At 34.8% G+C, this 21,549-nt stretch overlaps 1 protein-coding gene across 3 annotated transcripts in view; it reads left to right on the top strand.

The window, feature by feature from the left end:
• Positions 1-16,515, top strand: part of PCGF5 (polycomb group ring finger 5) — a 58,388-nt gene extending 41,873 nt beyond the window's left edge. For 2 of the 3 annotated variants that reach the window (XM_053949762.1, XM_053949763.1), the window contains 8 exons: positions 883-979; positions 5,373-5,428; positions 5,548-5,607; positions 8,782-8,930; positions 10,033-10,131; positions 11,194-11,283; positions 13,172-13,231; positions 15,484-16,515. In XM_053949762.1, coding sequence (XP_053805737.1) covers positions 883-979; positions 5,373-5,428; positions 5,548-5,607; positions 8,782-8,930; positions 10,033-10,131; positions 11,194-11,283; positions 13,172-13,231; positions 15,484-15,531 — 659 coding nt within the window. In that variant the 3' untranslated portion in view covers positions 15,532-16,515. The remainder of the gene's footprint in view (positions 1-882; positions 980-5,372; positions 5,429-5,547; positions 5,608-8,781; positions 8,931-10,032; positions 10,132-11,193; positions 11,284-13,171; positions 13,232-15,483) is intronic. The other variant, XM_053949764.1, reaches the window with a different exon arrangement.
• The last annotated feature ends 5,034 nt before the right edge of the window (positions 16,516-21,549 follow it).

Genomic DNA, 21,549 nt, shown 5'->3' with positions numbered 1-21,549 from the left:
ATTTATTTTTTCAGTCCATTTCCTGATGAATTTGCAGTTCTTATTTCAGTCTAGGTGAATTAATAATAAGAAGAGGATACAGTTTATCTCCATCCAGAGCATTTTTCTGCAGTAATAATAGCAGGCATAGTTGTTCTCATCAGCTTGGCTTTCATAATTAATGACATTAAAATCTGCAGTCTGTAATTAATCATTTGAAAGCAACAGTAGTATAGCACCATGTATAGTTTACTTTCAGTTGATTGGTTTTTATATTCACATTGTTGTTTGATTGGGTTTATTGATACTTGCCATGGTCCTGATCCTGATTTTTCATTATAAGGCTCAAATATTAAATGTTGAGTGTACATTCTGTCATTGCTTTGGAAAGCACTGGGTCAAAAGGAAAACACTCCGAACCTGTGTACAATTTCTGTGACCTTTTCTCTTACAGTAAGTATTTAAACCAATATTTTCAGCTGCAAGAAACACCATGGAACTGGAGTGATGTGTGTAAGTCATTTTCAGATCAGCTGAGGTGATGGTGGGCTGTGCTGGCTGAAGTTCCCCAGCACACACCTGAGAACCTGTTCTTTAAGGAGGTACAGGCTATGGGTTTCATGTGTTACGATGCTGGGAGAATTCTAAGTACCAAAAATATCTCATAATATAAAGTGCTTGTCCAACCTGTGCTGCTGACCTTGGTGTCTCAGTGGAGCAGACCTAACTATGGGTTTGAGGAACAAGGAGGGGATAAGATACATTGTCATTATTTACTTTAAGACAGTACTCTTTTATGTCTCATGTATGAAGTAGCTACTAGGTATCATTAGGTCATACTCAAGCAATATTATTTAAATTTTGTCTAAGTGGTCTTGTTTTTTTTTTCCTTCTCTATCTTAGTTTGTAAGACTTGTATTGTTCAACACTTTGAAGACAGCAATGACTGTCCCAGGTGTGGCAACCAAGTGCATGAGACCAATCCACTAGAAATGTTAAGGTAAGAATCTATTCCACAGCATTTGCTGAAATGGAAGAAGAACAACAAAAAATTTTATTGTCTTTATCCTAAAAGGGCAATAATTGTTTTGTTTATTTGTAGAATGCATATATTAACTGTTCTAAGCCATATAGGTTGTCATTTTCTCAGCTCCCACTACATTCTAAATTGATTTTTTTTAGATATAATAAAAGGAGGAAACAGAAGAAAAAAACACAGAAAAGTGCTTCTATTGTACAAGTTTAAAACATTTTAGTATCTCTATTAAACAAATAAATGAACCAGATACCTTTTATTCTTTACATGAAATTAAATTCTAGAGGGTTGTTTTTTCAAATTATTTAGGGAATTCCAAACCTCATGGCAACTTTTTCTTTTTAGAGCGACATATAGAAAATGAATAATGTTAAAAGCAATGTTTTTCAGGGCATAAGTCCACCTGAATTGAAATATGCTGTAAGATTAATGAAAAGATATTAATGAAAAGAAGTTTTTACATTAAAGATACCCTTTTTTGAAATTTTTTTATATTGTATTAACACACCTTTTAAAAAACAATTATTTTTCATGGAATTCTGGATTCACTTTTAGTGATGTTATGTTGAAACAAAGATGATAGGCATCCGTTAAGATAGAAAAATTAGGAAACGTGATCATAAGTGGAAGAACTTCGTGTTTTCCTGGAGCGATGAGGGCACTCCATGCCCTCACTCCCAACACTACCTGCAGCCCATTCCCCAGTATTATTGTTTTGTTACTGTTGTGAACTTAGAAGGACTCACATTAATGTAAATATATAAATTTACATCTGGAATTTACTAGGCTTGGTATAATATTCTAATGCCATTGGTTTTGTTACAATTTGTTACATTGGTTTTGTTACAATTTGTTACATTGCTTTGATTTTTGACTGATCCATGTGTGCACAGCCATTCCCAGTTATCTACCAAGAGCATAATTGAGAGAGATTGAATTCAGCAACTGTAAAGGGTATTATTGGCCTAAGTCTTTGTCATCTGAATATTTTTTGGAAGAGTAGGGCTGAGCAGGTTTATGTAGATTATTTTTCTGATTTCCTGACAGTTTCTGAGGTGCTGTGTGAGTCATAACAGAATATGCTATAGGCTACTAATAAGCTGAAAACAAAAGCATTTAGAAATACTTCTTTTATTCTGATAGGACCACTTCATATGAGATGAGAAATGCATTTTCTGAAACATGTAGTAGATGTTTAGTAAACAAATATTGTCCTTTGAGCAGGAAATTATAGATGGGTGAGGAAAGTTGAGAGCACAAGCCAGAAATGTGGGAAGAACTATTTTCTATGCAATTATTTCCTGAAATTCCTTTTAGAATCATTTTGGTCTCTTTGCCAAGAAGCTGCATATAGTTAGTAGTTTCCTGGTTGTATTTTATGAACCAGCTTTAAACATTTGCTAAACTAATAAGCAAAAGAGCATGTGAGCCTTGCAATGGAGTTATCTTCCCTGGGTGTTATCTTTCCTGGATGGTCAAGTCTTACACTCTGACCATGGAGATCAGCCCCATCATTGCTAAAGAATGCAGTCATTTTCTGAGAAATTGTGTTGAGCACCACTTAGGAGTTTTAACTAAGATCTCTCAGATAAGCTTTATAAACTACTTCTAAACTCAGTTCTGAGTAACTTCATAACTATGTGAGCTTTTGACACGTATCTCTTAGTTGGCAGCACTTAGGGTCTCTTGTAACTACAAGACTAAATCTGAAATTCAACATTGAGCTCTAAAATGAAAATGTAGGAAGACTGTTACATTTTAAGAATTTTCTTTACTGATTTAGCAGAATTCTGCATCATCAGTACTCAATAGAGTCTGTATTGATAATGTCATGAAGGCAGACTTCTTTTTCTCTTGCTATCATACTCCTGTGCATGCAAATTTTCCTGAGCAATAGCCTTAATTTGGTTCACATTTACTGATAGTTATCTGAGAGTGTTGTTCTTGTAACTCATTCAGTGTTGTAGAGGGGGTGAAAAAAGGAGCTATACGAAGCTGACAGAAATGCTTGGTTCTTCTTTTTATATGTTCTGCTTTGGAGTTTTGGAGATAGTTAGATGTGGGAATGCAAAGAGATGTCTGTAAAATATCAATGTTCTTTTTTCAGCATTAACAGGAAGTATCATAGTAAATGACTGAGAGCACCTTTTTCAAGTAGTTTAATTTTGGAATGGGTTTTACGTGAGACACAAAAATACAAATCTTTATGTCAGAGTGCTTATATGTGTGAAGTATGGGAACACTGAAAGATGCATCTGAAATTGAGAATCTTGTAATAATTTCATTTTTCCCTCAACTTTTAGTTTCCCTGTATTTAAGATCATATTGGACTTTTTTTTTTTCCTTCTCCTTGTCCAAGTATTGATTACTAATTATCCTCTGTAAAGAAAGAAGGTTTTTTTGTTTTAGATTTTGGGAAAAAAATTAAGTCATTGACTAGAGTGGGAAGCCACTTCTTGCTTCTGGCATTGTAAATTTGCAAAGTATACTGGATTTTTTGCTATTTTAGCATTACCAGTGACTTTTGTTTTGGGCCATTGAAAGTAAATTAGAAAGTGCTAAATGAGAATTTTCAAAAATAAATGAAAGAAAACCAGCATGTATTATACCATCCTCAAGAACAGAGGGATTTTTAATTAAGGTAGTGATGTTCTCTTTTGAAGTCCTTATTTCATTTCTTTTAATGAGTAAATTATGAAGGCTGGAGCTTTCTTACAGTATGAAATGAATTCTGTTTCTAAGCCATGCTCCCAAGTTCCCAGTGCTCTGCTGTGGGGACCTCACAGAAAGCAGTACCATGTAGTTCCCTCAGATACTGACAGAGGAGGCTATAAGATACACCATGGGAATGTAGACCTACATTGTCATCTATCAGAAATCAAGCACTCAGACATCCTACAATTTTAATTTCCCTCTTATCTGTGAGAAAGTGCTCTCTCTGTGCTGCTTTGTTTTATGGGAGGTATGTTTCACTTGCAGAATTTTTGTAGTTGTTGTCCCCTTAAGAAGAGGCAATTAAAAATGGATTGTGTTGTAGCTGAAACATGAATATTTCTGTGGTATGACTGAATCTACTGATGGATACCACAGGGATCTAGTCTCAGAACCTGATGCTTGGGTCATGGGTCTAATTGTAAACTTTTGAAGTACAAGTAGAAATTCTGTAAGGAGAACCTTGAATACTCATATATTATATTTTAAGATAATTTTTATCAATTTATATGGATTGTAGGCATTCCTCAACAATAAAAACATTCAGTCTTACTCCTACTTTGCAACTGTTGGTGAGCAAATGACAGAACAGCTGTGGTTTTTTAACAGGCCTATAGTGTACTATTAATACCATGTACGCACGTGTATTTGCAAATATATATGTGAAGAAATATATTGTTATTGAGATGAAAAAAAAAGGCAATTTAAAGTATGCCAGATTCTGACTGAATGTCAAGATCCTTAATTTCCCTATATTATTTAGTATTTTATTTTGTCATGGAGAGGAAGGAAAAGGAAATGGAATGAAAGCCAGAGGAAACGGAAGGATAAGAGACCAGGAGAGAAAGTAGAACTAGAAAGCAGATGATAAACTAAATGGATAGAAGAGTTGGTTAAATTCAGAGAAAAGGAACAAAAAATATTTTAGCTTCAGCAGCAAGGCTAACTGCAGTGTGTACACTGGAAGGGACTGTAATAACTAGTTTTGGCACTACTAGCAGGGTATCAGAGGACATGCCTGTGCTGTGTACTCTCTCCTGGTGTACAACACATGGCAGATTTAAATAGTTCAAATTAACTGTGCTGGGTATTGAGAACTGTCAAGTCAGAGCAGCATGGATGCACTGTGGTCTTCTTTATCCTGCCAAGACTGCTTTGTCTGTGGTTTGGTAAATAGGGAATAGTCTGTTCAGTTTCTTGTAACAGGCTTATTACCAAAGCACTTCAACACTTAGGATGATAATGGAGTTTATAATTTTCATGCTTACTAATCATGAGCTGGACCTTAAAATTGGATACTACTTTTCCAGTCTGTTCCTTCTAGTAACACTATTGTTTGTGTGTAGTACAGATTCAAAAAATAAAAATTTTGGAGTATAATGTTTTTAGATTTTGTTTCATTCTTATCTTTATATGTTAAAAAATTAATTCCTTAGGTATTTCTATGATAAATCTATTTAGGAGGTGGTTGAGATAAGCTTTAATGCATATTGTCTCTCAAGCTAAAATCAGTTGGCTTTGACAGGATTTATTATTTACCAGAAAAGTGCAACTCATTATTCAAAAGCTTTTGTTATTTAAACACTAAAAATACTTGAAATGTTAGTATCCATTTAATGTGAAATGTATTTTTTCCCTCTGAAAGGCTGGATAACACCTTAGAGGAAATTATATTTAAGTTGGTGCCTGGACTTCGAGAACGTAAGTTTCTCATTTGGTTTTGGGAACTGCTTGGGTTGGTGGAGGGAATATGGCTCTTTCTAATTATATACCTGGTATTGATTTAAAAATTCACATTACTGTTCTTTGATGTTAACTAGAGGAACTGCAGCGAGAGATCGAATTTTGGAAGAAAAACAAACCTCAAGAAAATGGACAAGGTGATGATTTTTTTCTCTTTCTCATCTCTGTGTTAAGTAGCACTGCTTATTAAGACCAGTTTCTTCACTGACACAATACATTTTGTTCTTCCTGAATTCAAAGGTATTACAGAAACTTGTAGCGAATCTGTGCAAATGTATGGGCCTTCACGTACTACTGCTTGTCCATCAACCAGTTGGTTAACAAGCTCTAGCTGTTTTACCATTATTTTATTACCCTAGGCTCTCACTCGCAACTCTCTCACAATTGTCCAGCTGAATTCTTAATTTTCTTAATAGAGCAAGGCACAGATTTTTTTACAGAGTTTTTACAAATTACTTTCTGTTACCAAATTTGACCATCTGTTAAGTAGGAGGTTGTCAAGAATTAGTTATGACAAGCAGTGAAACAGTTTTCCACACATGCTAAATAATTATTTTCTGTAGATTCCACAATGCTTTTCTGTTTGTTTATTTCTTTTTGGTTGGGTTTTTTTTTTTGTTTGTTTTTTTGCTTTGTTTTGTTTCATTTTTTTGTAGTTGACCCATGAACTTTGAAACTCAGTATTGAGGTGCTAAGCAAGGACTACATCCAGCTGGTTTTGTGCCCCTTTAATTTGGCATCAAGTTTTTAATACCATAGCCTGTTTGATTTGATTTTAAATAACTTTTGAAAGACTCTGCTAAGTTAAAAAATAGCTATTTTCAGTAAAGGGTAACTGTCAAGTAAACATCTTATAATATTCTTCTGCATTCATTTCTTTATAATGTCTTCTTTTCAACTTTGTATCATTTAATTTTCTTTTTCACAAGTTTTGTTGATTTGCATTTTGGCATACATTGTAAGGGACAATGTTATTTTCTCTATTATATAAATAAATTATGGACTGCAGAACAGGTTAGATGAAATTATATTAGTTTACTACAGTACACTATGTAGTGTGTACCTGTTCAGTTTTAAAAATACTTAGAAAATATTTTTGTGAGATATAGATATTTCTTGACTGTTACAAAATGGTCTTCTGCTATATACATAGAAAGAATCAAGAGATCATTTGCAAATTTGTAGAATGTGACTTACTTTTGACCAACTTACTCTCCTGGTTCTTACCTTCCTCTCCTAATTTAATGATAAACCCAATGGAGATGAGTTAGTAAGTGTAGTGTGAGCTTGGATTGTATTTGTGAATGAGAGGAAGACTCTAACTCACAAATTATCCTTTTGAGTAGCTACGGATGTATCCAGCTCCATTAGAGACTGTAGCCTGGGGCTATGGAACTTTGCCTCTACAAAGTATTTGTAAGTCATGACAACTCATTGATACAAATTATGAGCACTTGAGCTATTTTCTGCCGCAAACAAGTGTTTAGAATCTTCCCTGGGAAGAAATTATTTGCTGAGGAGAATTTCATTTAGAAGAGACTGTTTCAGTTGTCACTACCATGCCCTGCAATCAGATTCTCACTGTAATTTGAGTCTGTCAGTTATATCCTGTGCCACAGGTTGCAGCACAGTTCCTAACCTAAACATCTAAGAGCTGTAAAAAAATCCCAGGACTTAACATTTTCACATATCAGAAGGAAAAAACCCCAAACAATAAAGCATATCTCAGGCGTTGGTGACTCCTATAGGAGAGTGGTTACCAGAAAGAATTGATGAATGATGAAATACCATGGTACAGAGAAAAAATATTCATTGGTACTCTCCAGCCTGAAGTGAACAAATGCTTGTGACAGGTGGACTGCACCTGCTCGATTGAAAGAGTTTGCCTCCTGGACTTTCAGAAAAAAAAAAAAAAAAGAAAAAAAAAGTGTAGTTTGATACTGTAAATTCTTCTCATAGGAGCAAATAGGAACAAAATGTATGTATGATACACATTCAACTAAATGTGTCAATAGCTAATAGGGACTTGGGGATAAATCTTTCATAATTATTGAAAACTTTAAAGTTTTAAAGATGTAAGAGAGAAAAGTAATGAATATAGCTTAAAACTCATCTTGAATATGTAAACTGAATAAAGGCAACTAATTACTGTGTCAAGAAACTTAGTCATGGCTTCGTGTTTATTAAAGTTTACATTCCATTTTCTCATCTGAACTCTTCTAAATTCCTTTAGAATCTGGTAAGTGTAGGAAAGTAGCAGAACTTGATCATAAAGTTTTTTTAAAAACATGAAAGCAGCTTATTCAAGTTAATTGTGATAATGTTTTATTCCAATAGAGAGCAGCCTTTGTTTTAAATCAAGTAAGTTGGGGATACAGAAAAAAAAACCCAAATGTATACAATAAGATTATTGTATACTGCACTCTAAATCTGTAAAACTTACTCCATTTTATGGTTATTATTTACATACATTGCAGCCTTATCTAAATGTCTTGCTAGTCTTAGCATTTGAGTGCTCAACTTTGCTAAACCTTTCTAAACTATGCAAGATTATACTTTTCCAAAGAGTTAGAATTTTAAACCAGGAACCAATAGAACACGTTAACAGCAGAGTGCAAGGGAATAACATTTTGTATGTGATTATGTAGTTTGTATAAATTCTGCTAAAAAATACACACAGACCTTTCCTCTTACATGTTTTCCTTTTAAAAGGGAGTAAGTAAATATATGGCTATTTAGTTGTAAAATCCTTCTGGAGAAAAACACCTGGAGTTCTTACAGTGACCTATTTAGATTTGGTCAAAATCTAAGTTTGGCTTACCTTGTGATTACATTACAGGAACTTGTCTTCACTGGATTATTGTGACAGTTAATATTAATTGATTAGCCATGTTACTTTGATATATAAGTGTTGGGATTAGTCATTCTATTGTTTATTTTAAAACATTATTTTTGTCACTGAACTGCCACACTATATGGTAGGTTTGCATATCTGAGTGATTGTGATGCATGCACAGTTGCAGGGTTTTAATTATTGGACATAGCAGAAGTAGACAGCCGTACCCAATATAGTCCATCAACTAATTATTTTCTGTTCCATAGAAATCTGTTGTTTGCATATTGGATTAAAATTTGAGTAGTAAAAATTTGTTTCTAGAGGTCTTTAAGTTGGTCAGTTTAAGAATGCACTGAATTAAAATTTTGTAAAGTTAATGTGAAGAAAAATTATGGCTTATAAAATGCCTTATTTCCTTAATTAATATGTTTTTAATTACTTTATACTTAAATAATATGATCTTCACATTTTACAGATGAAAGTCCAAAAGCTGATAAACCCAAAGAAGATGAGGAGTGTGATGAAAATGAAGAAGATAAAGACTATCACAGGAGTGACCCACAGATTGCAATCTGCCTCGACTGTTTACGCAACAATGGGCAGTCAGGAGATAATGTCGTCAAAGTGAGTAGCAAGCAGGCTGTGCTGTAGTTACTGATGACACAGTAGCATCTTACAGGAACAAAATCATTTTATAACCATTAAAAATAAACGTGAATGTAGTGACCTGTTCCCACTTCCATGCTTATTTAGTCCTTTGCTTTGAGGCATTTCAGTGCATCTTTGGAATGTTGTGAAAAATACAGTTCTATACAGAAAGCCACCTGTGGCAGTGGAATTTTTGTTTGTGTGTGGATTATAGTTTTGTAGTCTACAGCCTTTACGGTATATAACTGCATTACACAACAGATTACAGCACACCACAGAGGTATTTATAAAGTTAGCTGTAGGTGAGCTGCCTCATACCTTCAGAATTACTGTTTTAACATGCCAGAATGAACCTGCTTATCAAATATGCGGTGCCCTGAATGACTGGGATTCAGATCTCCTGATTCTGACCTTGATGTATTGTCTGTGGCCTTGGGGAGATCACTTCAGTCTGCAAAATGTGTGAAGTAATACCTACCAATTGCTGTTTTAAGAATTAGGGATATTTGGTTTCTATTCCTGAAGGGGATTACCTAAAATACTGAGTCTAGAAGAAAGTCTTTAGAAATCACTTTAGATTTTAACAAAGTTTTATTAAATTAGAAATAGAAGAATAAAAGGAAAAATATATTTAAGAACTTTTCTAATAAAACTACTTGTATTTTCTGTGTGTTATGTTACATGTATAACTTTGGAAGTTCTTAACACTTCTAAGAAATGCAACATTTATTTGACCCCCAGCATTACTAACACAAACGCATTGATTATTTAAGTTCTTCTGGAGGTTTTGATGGTTTGGTGGTAGCTGGGTTTTGGTTTTTTCTTTCCTCCCTTCTGTATCTTTTAGAAATATCTTTAGAACCAGAGATGGGTCAAATGAACTTGTTTGTCATCTTTTAAATTTTGAAATCAAGTGAACAAAAACAAACCTATGGTGTCATTATGAATTAGAAGAGAATGCAGTAAAATTGATTACTGGTTGAAAAAATTATCAGTTACAGCTGTTCTTGCAGTAAAGATTGCTCACATTTTCCAGAATTTCTAACATGCTTTTTCTGATTTGTTGCTGTTGCTTTAGGGCTTAATGAAGAAATTTATCCGCTGTTCTACTCGAGTGACCGTGGGAACTATCAAAAAGTTTCTCAGCTTAAAATTAAAACTTCCAAGTTCCTATGAGGTACATTTGAATGACAGATGTTTGTATTTTTATTTTCCTGCAACATAATACATTTCTATGAAATTTAATAATGTTTGAACCTGCTTTCCCTCTTTCCAGGGATACAAGAATTTAGACTGAAGCACAGACTATTTCTTCAGCCTGTTCTCCTACAGGAGCCAAAGGCTCCATGCAGGGCAGGCTGTCTTTAGCAGCAGCAGCCTGTCAGCTTTGGTCAGGGGTAGGGCTGAGTTAGGTTTGGTGCACAGGTTATAACTATGCACAGGAGTTTGTCACGGTGTCATGATGTGCTGGCCAGCCTATTTGGTGTCATTTGGTTTTTAATCTGTCTGGTACCTTAATGGCTTGTGTTACAAAGAATCTGCTTACTTGAAAATTTTGACTTTTTTTTTTGTCTAAAACCCAGAAAACATTATAGCTTGAATAATGAAAATACTGTCAAATATTTGCAGTGGCGAGCAGCAGTAAGATGCTATAATAGAGTTTAAAGTATACATTTTTCACACTGAGATAATTGTTTTTCTCTGTCTTTTCCTTTCAGTTAAGGAATGTCTGTATACTTTGAAGTGCATTTTTCTTGTAATTTATAATTGTTTTTAAATTAATTTTTAAAAGTTTCTTTACAATCTATTTTTAAATGAAAATTACTGTACTTCTGGTTTATATCTTTGGGTTTGAAAGGCATAGCAAGGTGGCCTTCAAAATACAGCACAAGGCTTTCTCATCAAATAGATACTGTGTAGTGTAGCTAAATATAGGGAATATTTGTCTACTGGTGATTTCATACCTTGGTAGCAGGCTTCCTTCTGTCCATACTTCAAATAAAAAGACAAAAGTGAAAAAATACCAGCTGAATACCAGTGTACAAAATAACATATTGTACCAGTGTACAAAATAACACAGAGCATGCTGTCTTCATCTAGGTTTGATATATGTGTCTGATGGAATTGTTGTATAATGATAGGAGTGGAGGGATTAACTCTGGAGATTCGCTTAGAAGTTCATTTAGACATTAAAATTCTGCATCCCTTTGTCTTACTCTTTGTTCTGTTATATTTTAAGCTGGATGTACTATGCAACGGAGAAATCATGGGGAAGGATCATACTATGGAATTCATCTATATGACAAGATGGAGACTAAGAGGCGAAAACGTAAATGCTGTTACATTATTGATAAATGATGTTTTGGTATATTTATTATAGAGACTATACATAGTTTCACATCTTATCCTGAATAGAATCTATGACCCTTCAAAAAGCCCCTATTTAAAAATGCCTTCTGCAGGTTTTCTGAATTTTTTATGTAAAACCCTATGGGCGAAACCCTTCAGCACATATATTGTGTAGATCCTGAAACTTCAAAATAGTGGATGTATGATGTGTACATGCAAGTTCTGCTCAGAGTTTTAAGTCAAGTAACTGAAAACCCAAGCCCTTGTTCTTTTTCAGCAAATTTGCTTTTGGTGACCATTTGAGTTAATATATCTGGGGAATCTGCATCCAACAGTTCTTCAGTAAGAACCTGCTTTATTCAGTCAATAAACTGAAAGTGTCACTGAAAAATTACTAGTGAAATATAATTGTTTTATTACTGTTTCTGTTAATACTACATCTATTCTTTTTGGATATGCTGCATAACAATAACATCCAAATAACAGCCAGATGGGTTTTCCTTGCTGCATGTATATCTTTTAGAATTGCAGTATTTAACTTTTTTTAAGACTTTTTTTTCAGGAATGATATTCAGTTTGGTTTAGTATTGCCTTGTATATTTTATTTGTTTTTTAATTAGAAGTCATATCCCCTTTTCTTCTCTTTCTTTTATGCATTTGTTTGTGTGTGCCTGTTGATTGGTCTTCACTATTTATTGCTTTATAGTACGTGCAAGTTTGTCTATCATTATTAGTGGAGGCTAAATTGGAGTGCAGCTAAGGCTAAGCATTTAACATACCTTAATGTACTGATCTGAAGAAAATTCCAAACTACTTCTATTCTTTTTTTGTTTTAAGCTTCCTAGTGCTTAGAATAAAAAGTGCTGGGGCATGGACAGAGAAGACAGATTAACACATAATGAACATACTGTAGAGTTAAAAATTCACAAGTTTCCTAAAGTTTTACCTGAAGTTGGAGGGGGAAGGATAGATTTTGATAGGAATTAGGGAGGTCAATGTATATAGGCAAGTATTTGATAAATTTGAAAGTAATATTGCGCTGAAATTTGGTGATTGCTGAAGCTCCCAAGGGAGCTTTAACTAGAATTTTTTTCCAATGCTGCCTTGAAACCAGTGGATGTCTGTTTGGTTTGCCATCTTGTATTTTTCTTAGCATTGGCTGTCCTATTAGGAAGTGTTGAGGCAACAATTTCAGTGATAATGGAATTTTTTCATGGCATTTCATCCTGCAGCCCTTGCCTACAAATGGACTTTTGGTGGCTGCATGAAATTGGAGGCAACAATAAACTATGATCTTGATAAAAAAGAATTTCCACTAAAATTTTTCAAAAATCTCAGAACTATAGTTTTTAACATTTAGTGAATGCAAGAGTTCACAACTCCTGGTTAAGATTGTAAGTGTATTCATATACATACAGCATAGCCAGGTATGTGTTCATCTTCTCTTTCATGTAGTTTTAAATCACTCCCCTGATGTCAAAGATGATTAAAACCTCTAAAAATTTCATTTTGCTGATAATAAATCCAGTAATATCTAGGCTTCTGTGATTTTGTTTTCCTCAATGAAGTTGCAATGGTAATTAATTAACAGTCTCTTCTTCTGAATGAAGATCAAGGGAATCCATTATCTTCGTCTCTGGTACTATTGACCACGAGTTTTTACTGCACAGCTGTGGACCTTACATGAGATAGACAAGAAAAGGGAAAAATATCCATTTATTCATTAAACAAGTCTTTCTTGTTTTTAAATAAGTAAATTTATTGTAACCTTTACATTTAAGTTTTTTTTTTTTAAATCAATAAATGGTAAATGTGTATGTCCAGCTGTGGATGCCTCTTATCTGATCAGAAAATCATCTCCTTCGCAGTTTCGGTGTCAGAACTGCTCATCTTCGCAAGTCTGCTCACAGGATGGCACTTTCTATCAGGTAAGAGGCACTCACGACTGTACATATTACAGTCATTAAGGTCCCATCAGCACCTCCATTGTAATTCAGCTTGTGGAGTTTGTAAAATTCCTCACTACAAAGTGCTAAAACTCTGTGAGCAAGGTCTGAGCATTTTCATTCCTGCAGAACAAACTTTATTCAAAGGATTTAGGAGTTTGTCTTACTTTGCCTCAGGCCAGTTTTTGTTTGTGATTTTTCTAAGAGGTATTATTCTATAGGTTGATATCTATATCAGCATCAAAGGATTATCTACCTCTTGCTATCTCATTCCTCAGACTAAGCAGCATTGGGCAGTCACTGGCAAGGGATCAAAAATGAAGAGTGTGAATTAAGAGACTACACTGGTTTCATCTCTTTATGGAAACTCATATCTCTTTTTGATGGAGTAAAAAATTGTTAGATTTTTCTAAACTCTGTTCCTTTCACATTTTTAAAATTAGAAATCAAATAATCTCTAGAAGCAAAACCCAGAACCTGCAAACTGAAGCTGATTTTTAATTTTCACTGACCAATCTGGTTCCCAACACTATTTGAAACAGTATTACAGTTTCCTCATTGAGAATTTTCATTTCTAAAAGTTACTTTGCAACTTTGGAATACTATTTTTGTCTTGAGTAAAAAATTAGAGCTAGTGGTAGAGGGTCACTCCCCACTAGTGATGGAAGTGAACTACTGCACTCATGCCTCCTTCAATAATTAGAATTGTCCCAGCAAAGTGCATTTGATTTGTACAGTTTTGTGATTTTGTTTGCTAAAACACTGAGCCTCACTGGTTTACTTGGCAATTTCAGTGTGGTGATTGCTCTGTTTCTGCCTGTGTGCACTTCTAATTAGATCTGCACACTTTTACAGACAATTTATATACACAAGTCAAAATGTGAAACAGCATTTAAATGAAATGGTAGTCATGTCCTGAAAGAAGAAACTAATCAGAGACCAAGTAATTTATGATACCACACATACATATTTGTTAATTGCACATGCAGACTACACATGGTGCTTCCTGTCTTCTCTCCTAAATTCTCCTGGTACTGTTAATACCTCTGGGTTTACCTTGTGGTTTCTCTGAGCGCTAGTTTGTAAATCCCCTGCGAGTGTGATCACATTTATTTCTGGTGATATTTCACTACCATGGCATGAAAGTTTATTAACCCTGTAGGTCTCTGGAGCTGTATCCTTTTTCTCTTCATCTCTGTTGCATTTGAAGGATGAAGCAAAATGTTTCTGGTTTTAATGATAGCTCCTGTAATAATTCTTTGTAGTTACAAATTTGGAATTAAAAAAACTTATATTAGCTTTGTTTCTCTGTTGTATGGCAGAGAGGTATTTAAGGCCATACTGCTGCTGAGACAATGAGACTTGCCAGGGTTTTATAGAAAATATCCAGTATGCTAATGAAGTTAAGAGGAAAACTTGAGACAAATGAAATGCTGACAGACTGAAAAGAGGTTGAGGAAAATATAACAGTTGGAGCAGCAAGTGCCCAGATGTTCTACAGCCCTTTTGGGAAACCCATCCACTCTTGCCTTCCATTCCACAAGTTCTGTCCAATTTAGGGACCCAAGAAGCTGATTTGCTTTTTGTTGGTCAGTTGTTTTTTTTTGTTTTGTTTTGGTTTTTTTTGGGGTTTTTTTTTGTTTTGTTTTGGTTTTTTGTTTTGTTTTTTTTTTTGGTTTTTTTTTTTTCTTGTTTTTTTTTTCAGTAGGAATCAGTAAAAACTTATCACTAGATTTGAGGCTAAGGAGTTTGGATTTGGGAAGAAGGTCATCTCTCAGAAAACCAGCTGACAGCAATTTGACCTTTTTTATAGTCTAACTATGAAACCCCTGTGTATAAATTTCCAAGTACATCACCTGTAAATATAGTTTGGTTTAGAAAGTATAAAATGTCAAGATTGCTTTTTATCAAACACAGCAACACAGAAATAAGGCTTGTTTGAGCATTCACAACTATAAATCTAATAAAGCATAAATATTGAAATATATAAAAGCAGATCCAGAAACTGTACATCAGTGACAAATAGTTAATAGATTTGAAGTACAGGGATAAATTTAACTGTTGAAATGTATGGAATTATTTCATATAAATTGTCATATACATCTGTCTTAAGAGATAAGATCTGGCTATGCTTAAGGTGGTCTTTAATTGTATTTTCTTTGTATTGTTTATGAATCATGTCTTCATGCTTTCTTGTCTGTTTTTGTTGTTGTTTTTCCCTTGCTTGTTTTCAGTCTTACCCTATGGTACTTCAGTATCGACCTAGAATTGACTTCGGTTAGACCAAAGGGCCAGATCCCACTGAGATGAATCCTGCACTATTTGTTTACCCATCGACAGATTGCACAATGAATGGATGTGCCTGGACTGGGGGGACACAGCCAGAATTTCAGCATGCAAATAAGGACATTGTCTCTCTTAAAATTGTCAGTTGCATCTCTGTTGTTTCTATTAGAGCAAGCCAAGTGCCATTCTGCTACTGAAATGTGCATAAGATATTTGTGTACCTTAAGAGTGTGCTGCAAATCATAGCCAAAATCATGAAGTGTACAGTCAGGACTCAAAACCTATGGAATATTCTTGCTTGCGTGTTAGAAATTTTTTCTGGTCCTAATATTGATTACACTAGCAAAATGGCAGAGTGCTCATTCATGTGGTGTTGCAGTTTCACACACTTACTATTTTACTGAATATTGTTGTTTAAATCATAGAGTACTGTAAAAATAACTAAGGATTATACCTTGACAATATTTTGTATAGAAAATATATTTAGAAAAGTGGTGATTAGGCCACTATCTTTTCCTTGATAAGGTTCTCATGGGTCCAGGTATAGCTCACTCATGAGTGTGCAACAGTCCTTTTGCAGTGAATGAAGATTAATTACACTGAACAAGAGATGTAGAACATGATAACTCAAAATAGTAATTTTAAATCTTAAAATTGCTAATATTGCTTGAAAGCATTTTAGCCTTTGTGATTGCACTTTCTGATGGTTTCCCTGAAGTTTGGAATTTGGGATATTAGCTATTTTTGGAAAAATGGCTTCTGGTCAGATTACATTTCTTCTAATAAAACCTCCATTAAATGAAGGTAAAATAATACAAATGTCTATAGACCAACTAAATTCTGCTACAAAATTATGACCAAGGCAATTTTTTTCATAATTATTACTTTTCATAATAAACATTTCCTTTTAAGATTGAATAGAGGTCTATAATATAGTAAGACAAAAAATATATATAGTTTTAATTACATGCTGTATCTCTTGTGACTATCTGGAGTTTAGAATTCATTACAGAAATTTTCACTAGCTAAAGTCACATCATAAAACTATTTCCATAAAATTAGAGGTAATGCAATACTGAAGATTAGCAGTCTGACCAAAATAATTGTTCAGGTCATCTTTTTTTCCTAAGACCTGGTAGTGCTGGATAAAAAGTGATTGTTGCCTTAGGTATTACAAGCATAATGGTTCTAGTATGGGATGTTCATTGGAGTTTTTGGTAATGTTGCAGGGAGCATAGCAATGTGTGTGTTTTCTGTCTTCCATTGTCTTTGCTTAAAAGTCAGTTGAGTTTTTCTGATCAGATTCTCTGGAGATACTTCATAGTTCAGTCATGTTATGTAATTTCTACTTAGTACATGCCTGCTCCTGTTGTAGATAGCTATTTACTTTCTTCATGCCTTTTGCATACAGCAAAAAGGAACCAAATCAATTTTTCACAAGCTACTGTAGAGTGAACTGATCATTCTTAGACAAAGTGAAAATTCTTTCTTGGGATCAAATACAAAAGATAGATGTAAGGCTGTAATTCCTTTGTAAGTTTATGTTCATGCACAGTAGTATGTTCTGTAGGAGAAATAAGCATGTTGTGGACTAAGTCTGGCCCCTTTAATGTTGTTAGGCATTCTAACATTGGTGACTCGAGGAATCACATGTAGTTGGGTTGAATCCTACCACTGCACGCCAAAGCCCATATGACATGCAGAAATCCAGCTGCTGTCAATAGCAGTCTGTTAAGGAACCCTGCCATTACAGGACAAGGTTACACATATTGTGCAGATGCCAGTGGAACTGGAGAAGGAAAACATCTAGGAAGAAGCCACTGCCCCTTCTGCAGTGTGCTGGCCAGCACAGGCACTGCTTTGCCCAGAAACAGGCAGGGGGGACGTGCTGGCTGCAGGGAGCAGGCATCCTTTTGCCCATCCAGTCTGTGATGTGCTACTTGACAAAAAGAAGATGCTCCTTGTGGGGAGGGCCCTTCTCTGCAGAGTCTCTAGGGAAAAATAAATTCTTCTTGTATATAGAAGCCCACCTCATGGAGCAGCTTGGAAGAGCAGAGCATGCTTTCTGATTGAAAATCATTCTTCTCTTTAGTATATACAGTTGTTTTTTTGTACAGTAGAAATAGGATATTATTTGTAAATATTTACATGCACATACCCATTATACCTTACAATTTTTATATATTTCATGTGTTTTTATACCAGAATTTTCACTGTAAATTCGCTTGACATAAAACACCTGTTTCAATTTATCACAAAAATAATGCTAGGATGCTTAAGCATAATTTCTGCTTGGTTCACGGCACAATTTTTTTCTCAACAATTGTGTTTGCTGTTTTGAAAAAATTTGAACAGACTTGTTTTAAAAAGATAGGAACATGCAAGTTTTAATCCATCCATCTAACAGGACCCTTGGAATAGCACTATTTTGCCTTGGCTTTGGAATGGCAACTAATTGAAGCTTTCTTTGACTGTTTGATAACTTCCTGTATTCATAATTCATTGATTTTCTCAGTCAGAGATAGACATTGGTTTTGATTCCTGGTATTTTCTTGATGCAAGTTAAAGCTAAATTACAGAAGGCAAATCTTTTAAGCATGGAAAATACTGACAGATCTGAACTGACGTTCCCAGCTGCCAATGGCAGCATTAAATGCATATGAACTAACCACCTACACTTTCTGCATTTCTGATTTGATGGCATGGTGCCTGAGTGCTGCTATAGTTTAATAGTTTTTGTAAAAGTAAAGTGCCAGTGAAATAAATTTCTTAACTGGGCAGCTTGTGCAACGCAGGCACTGCCTTCTTTACAGGATATTTTCACTCATATAGTACATATGTGCCATGTCTCTACAGATATGCAGATTTAATTCATTTGTGCCAATTAAGAGTATCTGAGCACATAGGAATATGAAAATGCGTGTGCAGATTCCTGTGTGCCAAAGATGGGGTAAAGTGAAATGAGTACCTAGGCATTCCCTTCAGACTGCACCATATGCCGTGCTAGAACTGATGCCTGGATAAAGTCACATTTTCTGAGCATTTCCATGACAAGGTGTCACCACTGCATCCTTGTAAAGCATAGGAATACAAAATAAATGTTGCTGCCACTGTGTTTCTATGACTTTTCCATATTAGCAGTATCTAACTGCAGAGGGACCTAAAAAAATCCACACTACTACCTAACCTTGCTGTCCCTTATTTAGCACATTTGGTGCTGCTTGGATTTTTTTCCCAAGAAGTGAAAAACTCATTAATGAAAATCATAAAACAGCTTTTTGTTGGGCATAGCTGGGTGCTGCTTTTAGCTAGTAACAAGCTGTAAGCTAGAATTTAGGAACAAGATCCTGTAATATCTCAAACAATATGGAATTAGATGATTAATCAAGAAATGTATATTTCGTGATGCGTGGTAGTTAAGGGCCTAGACCTATGAAGGAATTTTCTAAATGAAATATCAAATAAGATTGCTACAGTAACTGAAGTGACTCATCACTATAGTTGGTATTGTTCACATGAAAGCTTTGGGGATTTGGGTCCTAGGAGTCTGCAGTGCAAGAAGTATATTGTGCATACTCAGCTAGCTTGCTGTTACGCAAAAAAGTTACACAAGTATTAGCTTGACTTTACTGAAAATGTTACACAAAGTGAAGTGCCTGATTACTAATACAGAATACCTTTTAAGCCCATTATTTTCATTTGACAGGGTAATATTTGCTTCTGAATTTTATCTATGGTCTTAATATTTTCAGAAAGAATATATCATAAGCATGCTGTAATGAGAAGCTTTTATGGGAAAAAAGGAAAAAAAGAAATGTGTTCTTTTAGATAGTTTAAATTAAAACCAGCCTATCTCAGTAGAAATTATATTAAAATAAGTACTTTTATGTTGAAAATATTCCATTTTCTGCATGAGGAACCCTTTAATTCTGGATCTTGGTCTTTTTTTCTCCATAGGTTTCAACAGCTTGACTTGACTTTTCTGCTCTTATCACAAACAGTTCTAGTGTATCTGCAGGAGAAAATAGACTGATCCCATCCCATTCAATTTAGATATAAGCTAGCCTCTTACTGCAGACAAAATAATGGTCCAGATTTCCATCTCATCTCTCCCATGAATAACTGGTACATGACTTAGAGAAGTAAACAATTTTTTCTTCTCTGCTGTTCAAAAAATATAGGCATAGCTTAGTCCTTTAATTGAATCAATCACCGAGTTGTATTGTTTCTTGGTTTTTTACATTTTCCCATAACTGAAGACAAAAGGTATTTATTCACTACCCAGAAAAAAAAAAAATCATTCTTGAGAGGACATGCAGAAAAAGGCATAGCATCCAGCTCAGCCAGATCCTATGTCTGGTAGAAATACTAAAGAACAGGTAGCTTTTCAAAACCAGTCTTAAGTCTTAAATTAAATAGATTGAGCCTTGTTTATAGAGGGGCTACATAACATACTGGTTAATAACATTCACTGATCAAACTCAATTTTGTCCTGGAAAAGTGCAAAGGCAATTAAGACCTATATCCTTAGCCAAGATTTGGTCCAGTTTCTTCACTTAATCTGGCATATTGAAGGCATCTCTTTGCTCCCTACAAATATGCATCTATCATGCTGCATATCCCCCTCCCATTTTACTTCATGCTTTGCTGACTTACTATTTTTCTCAGTTAAAATGTCTAAACAGGCAACCTCTCTCCAGTAATTAATTCTAGGTTCTTACGCATCTTTTGGCCATTCCCATACCACACCATGTTTCCTATCCAAAAGTCAAAATATTAAGGACTTGTAAAGGTGAAATTGCACATGAGGTGTCAGCTCACAGGTTTCTTTTATCAGGGAACTCTCATGGATTTCAGCAAAGTTTTCACAGCTCTGCATTTTCAATCCTTTATAGTCAATTTGAGCAAGGTCATGCTTCTGTGCAGGTTTCAGCTAAAAACACTTCCTTGAGGAGGGATTGTAGCCTACTGGAGTGTGTTCCAGGATGAGTTCCAAGACACAAAGGGATTGATTCACCTGAAGGAAATGTGAAAACTTCCAAGTGCACATTTACCTCTAATTTTGTCACATAGGGGTTGTCTGACCTTCAGACCTCAGCTGAAACATCTCTTGCAGGAATGTCCTTCAAAAGATGATTTTGCAACGCTTAAATATTTTTCTTCATAAAGAGATCTACCTATTGATCTTCTTTTCTACCTTCTGTCTACACTGTCTCTAGGTCAGATTAAAACCTTAGATTCCAGAATAGGAAATTAATTAATTGATGAATTCCCAACAGATTCTTCCATCCAAGATATGTGCCATAAATCTTTTGCATTTGGGTAGCTTTCCCCTACAGCTGAGTAAGGATGTTGTTTCATTGTCTAGTGAGCAATTTAGGTCCCTGTGGTCCTGGAGTGTGGCAGTGAAGCAGAGGAGCTCTCTACATGGGTAGAAATGTTGAGGCTATCTTTTGTATTTGCAGAAGTTGACAAAGTTCTGTAAGCTCAGGATAGAGGAGAAATTCTGTAATGAAAGATGTCTGTAAGTGGTAGTTTTTGCTGTTAAATTAATTTTAACCAAAGATAGGCATTGGTTTGACTTTGCTTGCTTTTCTGAACCATTAGGTCCTTTTCTTTGAAGTAACTTCTATGTGTATTTTTAGGACATGCTTCTAACATGGCTGACAGTTGACAGGATGAAGTGAACAGAAGTAGTTACTGTGCATTTTCCTTTTTCCTCCGGACAGTGTAAAGCAAGGTGTTGAGAGAAGGTTACTCTACAATATACAAAATGGCTGCACGTAAAATGGTTTTGCTGCTAGTTAACGTACTGAGGGTTTTACTACAAATGAAGTTGGTAATGAAGGTGGTTATTGTCAAAGTGCAAGGCACATATTTTATAATGGTATTCTACTCTTAAAATTCAGTTTTGTATTATATTGAGTATGGTAGATATTGTTCCTGTTGTCGCCTGAATTTTGTTGTGGTAAAATGAATCATACTCCATTTTTACTGAAAAAATATCACATACT

This window comes from Vidua chalybeata, chromosome 8 (assembly GCF_026979565.1).
Source record: "Vidua chalybeata isolate OUT-0048 chromosome 8, bVidCha1 merged haplotype, whole genome shotgun sequence".
NCBI lineage: Eukaryota > Metazoa > Chordata > Aves > Passeriformes > Viduidae > Vidua > Vidua chalybeata.
Note: the sequence above shows the minus strand (reverse complement) of the source record. Positions and strands in the feature narration are given on the sequence as shown.